At 42.4% G+C, this 12,248-nt stretch overlaps 1 protein-coding gene across 1 annotated transcript in view; it reads right to left on the bottom strand.

Moving 5' to 3' along the window:
• Positions 1–12,248, bottom strand: part of LOC121294264 (immunoglobulin superfamily DCC subclass member 3-like) — a 58,547-nt gene that overhangs the window by 9,415 nt on the left and 36,884 nt on the right. Inside the window, exons 4-8 of the mRNA XM_041217828.1 lie at positions 11,579–11,723; positions 10,965–11,095; positions 10,337–10,474; positions 8,011–8,169; positions 3,298–3,463 (exon numbers count right to left, since the gene is read on the bottom strand). Of these exons, the coding sequence (XP_041073762.1) occupies positions 3,298–3,463; positions 8,011–8,169; positions 10,337–10,474; positions 10,965–11,095; positions 11,579–11,723 (739 nt within the window). The remainder of the gene's footprint in view (positions 1–3,297; positions 3,464–8,010; positions 8,170–10,336; positions 10,475–10,964; positions 11,096–11,578; positions 11,724–12,248) is intronic.

The following is a 12,248-nucleotide window of genomic DNA, read 5'->3' as shown; positions in this document are numbered from 1 at the left end:
GCAACCCTCCCTCCCGCTATGCAGATAAAAGCTTTATGTGTCGAATTAATTAAGTGTTGCTCTCTGAACTACTTGACCAGACGCCACAGCCCGTAGACCAACAGGCCCCTGGAGAGTGCTTTGAGGCGGACCTGGTCTCTGTGTGCCCTGTGATATTTCACAGGCACCACATATTTTACAAACTCGCCAGCAATATCGCAGCAGAAATCCAAATTAAATATTAGAAGCTACTTGATTAATGGCTTGCAAGATTCCCCTAGTTCAAGTCGTGTTTCTGTGGCTCAGATGAAATGCTAACTTGCCCTTGTGGGTTTTTGGACCCCTTTTGTGTTATGCCTCTGCTTTCTCTCTGAGGGTGAAGCGAGGTGGTAAACAGCCACCCTCTCGCACTGTGGAGAAACAGCAGACAAATTCCAATTCCAAGTCTGTCGCTAACAGAAAACATTCCACCGCTTGGGTGACAAAAGAGGAAATTGCTATCCGTGCGTCAACTGGAATTAAATTGGATTCCACCCGATAGATATATCTAACAGGAATTTTTTGTCTGGTATCAGGGATGGAAATAATACACTATTATTCCATAGCAGTTTGATTGTAGTAAAACCTGGAATGGGTGAAACTACTATGTAATAGGACTCTTATTTCCATCCCTGGGTATGTTTCTTTTTAATGCATACAGTGCTGTATTGTCATATTGTGGTTAAAGATAAAACTTAAATGAGAAATAAAAACTCAGGCAGCACGCAAGCACACACAAAACACACACAAAAAGCTCTTTGCAGTATTTAAAACGTGCATGATTAGGCCATCTGCTCTTGGGAGTTTCTTTGTACAGACAGCAGATTGATACCGTCATTTACTCATCAGTTCAAAAGCACTTCAGAGATAGGAGAGGCGAGGGCTGCTTTGTTAGGTGGCAGCGGTGTTTGTGAAGCTGCCAATCACTAGCTTTTCAGTAGAATGCACTAACGGCCCTTAATAAAAGGCAGCCAGAGTGATTTCAGATTCACACCAAGCCGATTGGAAGAAGACAAGGGGGGCCTGGGTCTATGAAGAGGAACACATTCACAAGCTGTCTCCCCGCGATCAAGATGACTGATTTCAGCAGGGTTAGAGGTCAATGACCAATGACCAAGCCCCAGCATTGGGGGGAGGGGGGAGGAGGAGGAGGAGGAGGAGGGGGGAAAGGATGAGACTGAAAATCCGCTTCAAGAATTCAACAGCACAATGAATGATATCACCATACAGAAAGGGAAGCTTTCTCCCGCTCAGCAAAGGGTTATGTAATGACATTAACAATAGTTTTTTTACAAATAGTAAACCTTGCACAATGACTGAGTGTTTCAAGTGTTGCCCATGATATCTCTGCTTTCAAGCCTTTCATTCTCATCAGGCCAAAGCTGCCAGCATGGCAGTAATATAACATTCACTAAACAAGCAAGGTTGCAGTGAAGAAAAATTGATCAGCACAGAACATGGCAACAGCAGGAAATGAAAGGAATATAGCAAGTTACTGAAAAGATCCATTTGAATGAGACTTGGGCCCTATTCTCAAATCATTTTAACCCACTCAGTAATTTGAACAAGACCCAATTAAAGGTTGCACTTCTGTTTGCTAATTAACTTTCTTGCCTCTCTGGGATTATTTCATTTTTCAAATATTTCAAAGCTAACTATTTAAACACCATTATACAAGTTTAACCACAGGAATCCTGCACAGTCATTTTGCAGTTTTCCCATAGGTTACCAGGGTGTGCTAGGACTTTTAACATGCTTTACAATATCTCTCTGGTCTTAAGAGTGCTTTCACGATGCAGAATTACATTTCGCTATGCATTTACTATGGTAACCACTGGAAACTGCAGAGATTAGGCCTACCAGTAGAGGGAGTGCACACAGCTCCAGGAAAGTAAGATCCAGTGTTCAAATAGACAAAGGCAAACTAATTGCAAAGTGTATGAGAGTGAAGCATATCTCCTAGTTTATACCGGCTTCATTAATAAATCACTGGCAGGTGTGAACCTGACCTTTTTGGCACATAACTGGGGTCTCACTCCTATATCACAGCAACAAGAAACCAACCTGCATTATCACATTGCTGAACAAAATGCTGCAGGGAAATCAACAGGTCACAGGCACTGAGGCTTCTGTTACACAGGTTATTACAGAAACAGCCTTGGATAATGACCTGTGTCCTGAGGATGACCTCTCAACTGGATCTACACAAGGCTAACTGCAGACCTCTGAGGGGGCTGCATTTCTATTATGCTTTACATGCACTTGCTTCCGATTGGGTTTCACATTGATTTCTGTGCTTTACTTTCTGAAATGCGAAGCAGCTGGAGTTTTAGCCGTGGCACTCTCAGCGGGATCTGGATCACTACAGAACACGGCTGTCACCAAATGCACCCTTGTATACACAAGACTGAAGTGTAACCTGCACTGCCACACACTCTGAACTGATGACAAAACACACAGTATTAAAAACAAAATCTAACTCTGTTACGAGAATTATTTCATCTTTCATTTACCTGGCGAGCCCTGTGGCTTTTAAACACATCTACCAAACGTAATCTATTTAGAACAAGAAATCCAATAGGCTCGGCTTTGGACACAGCACCACAGTCAGATCAGCAGAACTGAATGTAATGAATACAGACAAACTGGAGATACTCCTGCTCTTTTCCAAACTCAATGCCCTCAGCAGAATGATCTTGTTACAAGCCTCGATTTCATCACTCCCTAATAACAATGTAACCGACCTGTATTGGGTGATTGTAATGTTAGGAGAGGGCCTGTGTGTGTGTGTGTGTCAGGTAGGGAGCTCTGTGTGTGTGTGTGAGGTAGGGAGCTCTGTCTGTGTGTGTGTGTCAGGTAGGGAGCTCTGCGTGTGTGTGTCAGGTAGGGAGCTCTGCGTGTGTGTGTCAGGTAGGGAGCTCTGCGTGTGTGTGTCAGGTAGGGAGCTCTGCGTGTGTGTGTCAGGTAGGGAGCTCTGCGTGTGTGTGTGTGTGTGTGTGTGTGTGTGTGTGTGTGTGTGTGTGTGTGTGTGTCAGATAGGGAGCTCTGTGTTTGTGTTAAGTAGGAAGGTCTGTGTGTGTGTCAGGTAGGGAGCTCTGTGTGTGTGTGTGTGTTGTGTGTGTGTGTGTGAGTGTGTGTGTGTGTGTGTGTGTGTGTGTGTGTGTGTGTGTGTGTGTGTGTGTGTGAGGTAGAGAGCTCTGTGTGTGTGTGTGTGTGTGTGTGTGTGTGTGTCAGGTGTGTGATGCAGAGAGGGAGGCCTCTGTGTCCTGTTCGACTTACCTGTTGTTGTTCCTCAGTTTGACGTTGTCGCTGGTCTCCAGGATCTGCCCGTTCTTCAGCCAGGTGAGCTGGGGGGCGGGCTCTCCCTGTGCCACACATGTGAAGATTGCTGTGGTGCCCAGCGGCCGGGAGATGGACTGCGGGGACTGCACAAACTCCGCAGGAGCTGAGGACAACAAAGACATTGCTTCAATGACGTATTATTGCATTTACACAGGGCAACTTCACTCTGCAGTCATGACTTTAAAATTACAAATACTGTATCTTATGAATCCCTGTGCAAAGAAACTGCCTGCAGACAAACCCACTCTGTCACATACAATCCAGTATTATGAAGAGCAATCGGGTCTTTGAAAGATATTGCTGGCACACTGCTGTGCACAAAACTGCAAGAATAATATATATGTTGTGGAATTTCTCAAAGGTATCCCAGCTGATTATGTCACATTAAACAAAAAAGGGACCCTTAAACTTATCGATACGCTCAATATGTTAGCTGTACGTGAGCCTGCCATCTGGGAGTAATAATGATGTCATGAACAGGGCAATCAACTAACTGCTCACTGGAAGCACTGGGAGGAAATGTGTCACCTAAAATCTGACTAGTACAGCTCTGGCTGTAGGCAGTAATACTGATCGCTTTGTCGACTGTTTCGTGTCAGCAAAATCAATCTAACCGTGTGCTGAATGACTCCATTACGGGGTGCTTTTCTTGGGTAATCTGTATTTTCCTGCTACTCAAGTGCATGTTTAAATAGAAACAAAGCAAGAACTAGCAGTTCAGGTAATGTTATTTCACAGGAACTGAGGATTTTAGCATTTTGAAATATCTGCAGAATGGTGTTGGGTGTATTTTAAGACAGTGGCAGAGACAGCATGCCACATTGTCCATTCCCTGTCGCAGGTAAAAGAAACAGCAAGCCTCTGCATGGCACTATTAGTTGTTTTTAAAGTGCTGTAACAGTTTGGAGTTAGTGAGCCATGGGACAGCTTACATTATGGCAGTGGGTTTGGATTTACCCTAACACTCAATACAGCAGTAGGACCTGCTGCAGGCAATTTAAAAATAAATAAATAAATAAATAAATAAATACTACACTTCAATCTGGCTTTGATTTTACAACCCCCTCCATGAATCTCCTTTTTGTCACCCTAAACACTTAACAAACAACAACATGCTTCATCGTATGATACATGCCAATCTGACGAATATTTCCCTGTATGAGTTTACTCAGTCCTCCTAAAGTTTGTAATGCTTTCTCATACTTAGAGTACACAATGACTGTGTTTTACCTTGATCATAAGATTTCCAGCAGACTTTATACATTTTACTGACAAGTTAACTCCTCAGTACTACTGAATTGCTTACTATATACATAGACATTCTTAGGAAACCAGTCAATGTTAATGAATAAGGTTGCAATTGCTCCAATGCAATGCACGTGCCCACACTATAACATGTGTCCATGTAATGAGGTGCTGGTTGGCTTGGGCCTAATCACAGGAAAGGTTGTCCTTGTCGATGGGGTGAGGCAGGAGGTGCTGGCTGGGGGCCAGCTTTCTCTTTGGTGTCCATGGCTTGACAGAGCACTGGATGGGACTGGACTGGACTGGACAGCTTCTTATTACAGCAATTTACATACTAATTAGTGAGTGAGTATTTTGAGCATTTAAGTGAGTCTGTGTGCAGTCACAGCCCCCCCCCTCCCCCGGCCCACTGTAGAAACTTATTTAACATCCTTCTTCCATTAACATGGTCTTCCCTTCAGCGAGGGACCCGACCTGTAGGCAAGCAAGCCTTCTGGCACGGATGTAATCAACCCATTGCAGCACACAGTGCAGATGTGACCCTGGCATGGAGCCAGCGGCACCACCAAAAACAACCTGGCCCCTCCCATCTCCCCCTCTCCGTCCCAGCCCCCTCTCTCTTCCTACACCTTGTCCCTGTGGGTAACACTATCTACCTCCCTCACCCTCCAGAGGAAAGCCTCTCCAGGGAGTTTGGATGAGTTAAGCAGACACCCTGAGAACTGCTCCAATGTCGGAAGAGTAAGGGGAAGACAGGAATAAAGAGTGCACTGCAGCAGTGCCTCTCCTAGTTTGTGATTACGGGATCAACGGCACTTTCGTTTTGTCGTCAACAATACAATTCTAAGCATCAGGTTCTCTCCACTCTCCTCTCCTTGCTTCCTCCCTCCCTCCCCTCTGCTCTGTGATGCTGGTTACTGGTTGTTGCCACACACAGCACAGATGGGACCTGCCTGTGCTGCGATGGCAAACCGCCAGATCCCACCCCAGCCACAGACTGTTGTGTGCAGTGCTGGATTGAATTACCTGGGTCAGGAGCACAAGTCTCCCAGCTTAACCCTGTGTGGGGGATGAAGTGATCCCCACTAAAATGAAAAAAGGGGCTCATCTCTGCTTTACTGTGGGGTCTCCTTGGGAAAACATACTGTATAAACACCACTGCTTTCAATAGTCACTGCAAATTACAAGCAGGAAAATCTGAAATCCTAAAGGTGTGAGCCTCTTATAAATCACCTGGATTCTTACAATTTGAATTCTCTTTTGTTTTTTTTTTGTTTTTTTTTTAAGAAATACAAGCCTCGGTCAGGTTTTTAAAACACACATATGTTTTCACAGTAATAATTCTAAAAGGTGAAAATGAGCAATGGCAGGGCTATGAACTCGACTGATGTAATATGAATTGGTCATTCACTTTAATTTAGCCGTATTATTTATTTATTTGCATTTTTATAGCGCTTTTTATACATAGTATCTCAAAGCACTGTACAGTGCATCGCAGAAAAAAAATACAAAACTACCACAACTGTACCACTTAATTTAAATAACAGTATAATATAAAAATACACATACATACTTTATATATATATATATATATATATATATATATACACACACACACACACACACACACAATAATAATAATAATAATAATAATAACAATAATAATAAAAATGGAGCAACAATCTATCTAAACGCTAATGTTGAAAATAATACAATAGGGCTTTCCTTGACACTTTACATATTTACAGAGAAAAACACCCTAAATAGATGCTTCAGTATCACTGTATTTAACAGTCCTGTATAAGCCTTGTTGCATATTGTGTGGCCCCTTCCTTTTGCTCTTCCTTGAAAATCATATACTGCATTGTTTAGACGTCTATGGATGTAATTTATGATAGAGACAAGTACTGCATTACAAAAGAATCACTGCCAATAATGATTTAATAAAAAGGGACTTCTTCTAATGTACATTTTATGCAGTGATAAAATACATTCTGTACATTGTGAGGATTCACTTACACAGCTGACAAACAAGTGCACAAATGAGAAAGCATGTATGCATTTGGTGAATGATCATTCACGTTTATAAGGCTTCCTATGACATATGCATGTTTCTACGGCTGTTTTATTGGTTCTGGAGGAGAAGGCGGACCTGTCTTGAAAGAGGCACAGCTCTCCAGGATCTCTGCTTTTATTACTGAGCTCAGTCATTGTAATGGGATGACTGGCAGGGCAGTGAATTCAGATGTATGCCACTGCACAGCACTAATAAAATGAGACACTGCTGTGCTCTGGCTTCAGCCCATACCATACGAGTGAGGCTGACCTACAGCACAGGAAATGACCAGGAAGCTACAGATTTAACTTAGATTATTATTATAATTGGCGCTGCGATAATAGGGGGAACAATAAGAAAAAAATGGTGCTTAAGCAAAGGGGCAAGAAGTTGGATTTTAAAAGCCTTGGTTATCACTCCTTTAATTGGAAATCACAAAAGCAATTACCTTAATAATTATTGGCAAAAAAACCACTTCATGAGTCTTCATTACCTGTAAGCTTCTACAGAAATATGTCTATTCAGCATTACAATAGGAAATTATTTTAAATTGTATGACAATTGCCTGGTAACAGGCTACTGTTAAACCTTTCTTAGCGTGCCGTTACAGATTAATTGGGTTCTTTATGAAACTGTCAACTAAACTAGACGATTTCTTGGCAGTACGTTTTTGTGATAAAAAGGCTGCTGCCAGCTTATTACCCCTTCAAACCATGATACTGTATCACTGTCAGCGAAATGAAAAAAAGCACTTTCTTTGCAATGCCAGAATTATGTCTTTGTTAATAGTCAGGTTTATGCAAGTGTGTTTTTACAATGCAGTATAAATACTGAATGCAGTATTTGGTTTGATTCTGTCCTACTCCTTCACTGTTCAGATTCAGCTGTAGAGGCTGCTCTGAAGCCTGTTCCTTGTGATCCGCGGGGGGGATGTTAGGTGAAGGTTTGATCGTACTGCTGCTCTGTACCTATCCAAGGTAAATGGAGTGTGTAGCAGGAACGGGCTGGGGACCATCTGCTCATTACAGCCCATCAATTCTGTTATGACATTTTACTCCTGATAAACAACACATGACTGCCAAACTTAATGGGGTAGCAGTTTATAAAGGTGCTGCTTTGTTTTACTGGCTAAACTAAATGTATGGAATATGCTGTATGTCAACCTGTAACAGCTGCATCGCCAAATAAGGTCAATGTTAAGGTCAAACTTCTCCCAAGGAATTACATAAACCTGCAAAAACGAACTCTGTTTGTAAGTAAAGAATGACGGCTGGATTCTCAAAGCTGTTACTCTGCCTGCTCACAGGGATGCGTAACGAATACCCCGAATTATCACCACTCTCTCTCACCTTGCACAACGAGGCGACCCTGAGCAGTCCTTCGAACACGGGTCCCGGGTTTGTTTGCCGCACACACGTACACCCCAGAGTGCTGCACTGTGAGGTCAGAGATCATCAGGTTCCCTGTGCCCAGCACCTGGATGCCTTCCACTCCAATCGGGCGGCCATCTAGAAGATAAACAAGAGTGATCAGAGGGGCTGAACTGAGACATGCACTGGGGGACAGGGAGGACCATGTTAGAACGGGTCCGATTTAACCTATGCACCTGGTCCTTCTAGGTAGGAATGGGTTCACACTGCACAAGAGAACACTGGATTAATGAACTGCCAGGAGAAATAACGTGTCTGATCTTTCTATAGTTTCAAAATCAAATCGATCAGAAGGAGATGATTCACTTCCATCTCACATTGTGTCATGTATCCTTACGCATATCCTACGGCAGCCCTTGTAGAATTGCATGACGGACAAATGACACAGATCCAGTTGCCACGATGTAACGGTCTGCAAACACAGCTTCTGACAGCCATTTGGTGTTATGACAGCATTCACAGCTGCTCTTTCTAAGAGGGTGAGAATATTTCTGTTGCCATGGTTTCTACAGAATAAGATCCCCTCTCTTCTAATGTGGCTTCTCCGGGTCTCCTGCATACCAGCTTGTCAAGGTCTTTAATGTAAGCCCCTGGTTTTCTTCCTGAGGGCTGATTCAAGGCTGCTATGCATCTTGCTATCACATTCTCTTCAAATGTATGAGAAGACACTTTGGCATGTTAAAGATCCTGGAATATTTGACTGATCTGAACGCTCCATCATTTAGCAGACATCTGTCATCCACATTACTCAAACTGATAGGTGTTAAAAGACTCGCACAGTGCAATGAATGGCCTGCCTTTAAAATACATCGCACATGGCCGGCTGCCACAGCAAAGCAATCATATTGAGGATGGAAATGGCAGCATATGGTCGGCCCCATATCAACCAAACAACAAGCCAACCTAGTTTCAAGAAGCACATGTGCAGGTTTGCATAAAACGAGCTTCTTATGGTTTCTAAGCATACCCTTTAATCCAAGGATTAAACACAACCTGTTCATATTTGAAAGGGCTGTTGAATCGGATGCTGAGTAATTCTTCCTCATTCGCATCTTGTAAGTAATGTAATGCCCTATTCAATAAGTGTATGTATAGAAATATTTATCATAACATGCATGTCATGAAATGATGTAACAGCAAAGCTCAATTTTCACAGTTGTTGTTTAAAATCATAACTTTCAACGAAACAATTCTGAATTATACACGTTGCAGTCAGATAGAGTTAGACGCAGTCTGTTTTAATGATGTAAATTAATCTTGATATTCATGTAACTGTCCTAGACAGCCTTATTCAACAACAGAACAGTTAGATACATTCAGAACTGAATTTAATCCATCAAATCAGACATCAAATTTCATACCCCATAAAAATGCAAGACTCTTCCATGCCACAATGATTTCTCTATTCTATGTTGAGCCTAAAATAATAATCTTAAATAAAACATAAAAAAAGACTAAAGGCTTCACAAATAATTGGTATAGATCTTCAGTATAGTTGTCAGAAAACCTTCCATTTAATCCTGTATCCAATGAACTTTTAGATGCAACTGTATTATAAGTCCTGCAATGAGTTTGGTTATATGAGAGGAATGAGAAAAAGGGTTCTGATCATTAAGAGACAAAGCAAAGATTCCAGTTTAAAGAAGAATGAGTGTTTGTCTGTTGGGTTTGTTCTCCAGCCTCCCCCAGGCCTTTTCATTGTAATTTAATATGGACAGAGCCCACCATGCCAGCCAAACGCAAAGCAATATAAGGAACGTCCTGGAAAAGCAGAGAAGGGGAAGGAGGGTGACGGTGACGTACAATTTGTCAACCAAGAGAAATCGGACAATGGGTGCTTTGATATTGGTGTTAAAACATTGAAACACATTGTAATGACATCAGTATCATTACTGGATTAACATCTAACTACTGTACAATCTACTCATTAAGATGTCTACTGTACAAAGACAGTGCGATTGTGTCTAGAACAATTCCCCCCCCATACCCCAGCTTTACATCGCATGACCAAGCAAACAGCAAAATGGAAAGAAAAAAGAAACATTTAAAGATATAGGTAGAGTGCTGTAGGTTAGAGTGCTGGGATTGTATTTATTGCACTGGAATCATGCATCTTACTGTATCTCAATAGGCTGCTGCATTTCAGCAGGCTTTCCCTGAAGAGCCGGTTTTAAATACATTAATGAAATGTCAAGGCGTCCCATCATCTTAATAATAGGGAGGCTGGAACTCTGGGATAGCTTACCCAGCCGGCTCCAGGACACGATGGGTCGCGGGTATCCCGTAGCAACGCATTCCAATATGGCGGTCTGGTGAACCGTCAGTGTGAGGTTCTCGGGGCCAACCAGAATCATGGGTTCTTTGTAAACAGCTGACTGAGAGCCTGAAATAAAAATATGGGAAGTACTGTAATGCAAAATGAGTGACAGTCTAAATGGCATTTGACTGAAATATCAGTGTATCTGGATATCACAGTCAAACTAACACAGAAATAAGGTTATAAAAAGTTTAGATCACAATACTACACTGTGCCACTATTAATGTTTGTGCTGCAAGAAAGCAGCCAACAGGCACCTGGTCAACACCACGCCTATTTAAATAACACAGAATTTACTAATCAACTGTTTCAGTGAAAAATCTGAAATAGCATTATTTCATTAAGATTAAATGTTGTACTTATGCACCAGATTTATCCATGTAAATGCATGTGCGTTTACCTTTTTGTTCATGTTTCTGTCTGCTATGTGTTTTTGAACAGATTGACCCTCCCTACTGTACAGTAGTAGTGCTAAATAAAATAATTCTCAGAACGCTTGTTTCTCAGTTTCTCTTTTTCGCACCACTGTATCCCAGAGTGGTCTGGATACACTGACCTGATACAGTGAGCCTGGCCTCCAGGCTACGCTTGACGCTGGCGATGTTGGCGGCAACGCAGCGGAAGATCCCGTTGTCCTCGGCTCGGACTCCTGTGATCTGCAGCACGCCGGTGGGTAAGAGTGTGTACCTGACACCAGAGAAACGGAGAGTCATTTCCACTGGGAATGAAAACACAGTGACGTCACACTACAGAGTGGCCTTTTTCAAGTGGGCGTTGGGGTCCTGGCTGAAATGAATGAATGTACTTCTGGACATCTTTTGTTTATCTGTTATGTTAAATCTACCCCTAAGATTTAATTTGAACCCTGTAATGCCCATTTCTGTATCACATATGCATAATTATTTTTTTAAAGCTATCACTTTTCATATGTAGTACATTATGTTCCAGGAAAAAAAAAACAGTGTTTTGTACAAGAAATCTAGTTCCATAAATAAAGAAGCTTTTCTCCTTTCAAAAATGATTGGGCATTACAGGGTTAATTTTGAAAGCCTCTAGATTCTGCTACTTCACAGAAAAATGGACAATTAGAGCAGTACTTCCTAAAAGTGCCATTTCTCTCATTCCAGAGCTAGTTCTAAAGGATTGGAAACACATGCATTACTGCGTTACCTCTCGTTGTCTGTGTCCACCGGCACCCCGTTCTTCTCCCAGCTGACGACCGGCTCAGGCAGGCCGTGAATGTGGCACTGGAAGCGGCTGACTCCCCCCTCCTCAACCTGCACCGACTGGGGGTGGACGTGGAAATCAGCCATCGCTGGAAGAGAGGGAACAGGGCTGGTTAACAAGCACCAGAATGTACGAGAACACCGATTTTATAATCATTATAATCAAACTGTTTTCTTTCTTTGCCTGAAATCTACACTAATAAATAAGATTATCTATCTATCTACCTATCTACCTACCTACCTACCTACCTACCTACCTACCTACCTACCTACCTACCTACCTACCTACCTACCTACCTACCTACCTACCTACCTACCTACCTACCTACCTACCTACCTACCTACCTACCTACCTACCTACCTACCTACCTACCTACCTACCTACCTACCTACCTACCTACCTACCTACCTACCTACCTACCTACCTACCTACCTACCTACCTACCTACCTACCTACCTACCTACCTACCTATCTATCTAAAGTATGAGTGACCTGAATATGAAGGGTAACCTTGATCCTGGGAAATACTTCAAATAGATTGCATCTGAGACTTACTAATAATATTCACTAAATACTGCTTGCTGTAAGAAAGAGAACAAATGTTTCTGTAGGA

This window comes from Polyodon spathula, chromosome 19, assembly GCF_017654505.1.
Source record: "Polyodon spathula isolate WHYD16114869_AA chromosome 19, ASM1765450v1, whole genome shotgun sequence".
Classification (NCBI taxonomy): domain Eukaryota; kingdom Metazoa; phylum Chordata; class Actinopteri; order Acipenseriformes; family Polyodontidae; genus Polyodon; species Polyodon spathula.
The sequence above is the reverse complement of the archived record's forward strand: the minus strand, read 5'-3'. Positions and strand labels throughout refer to the sequence as shown.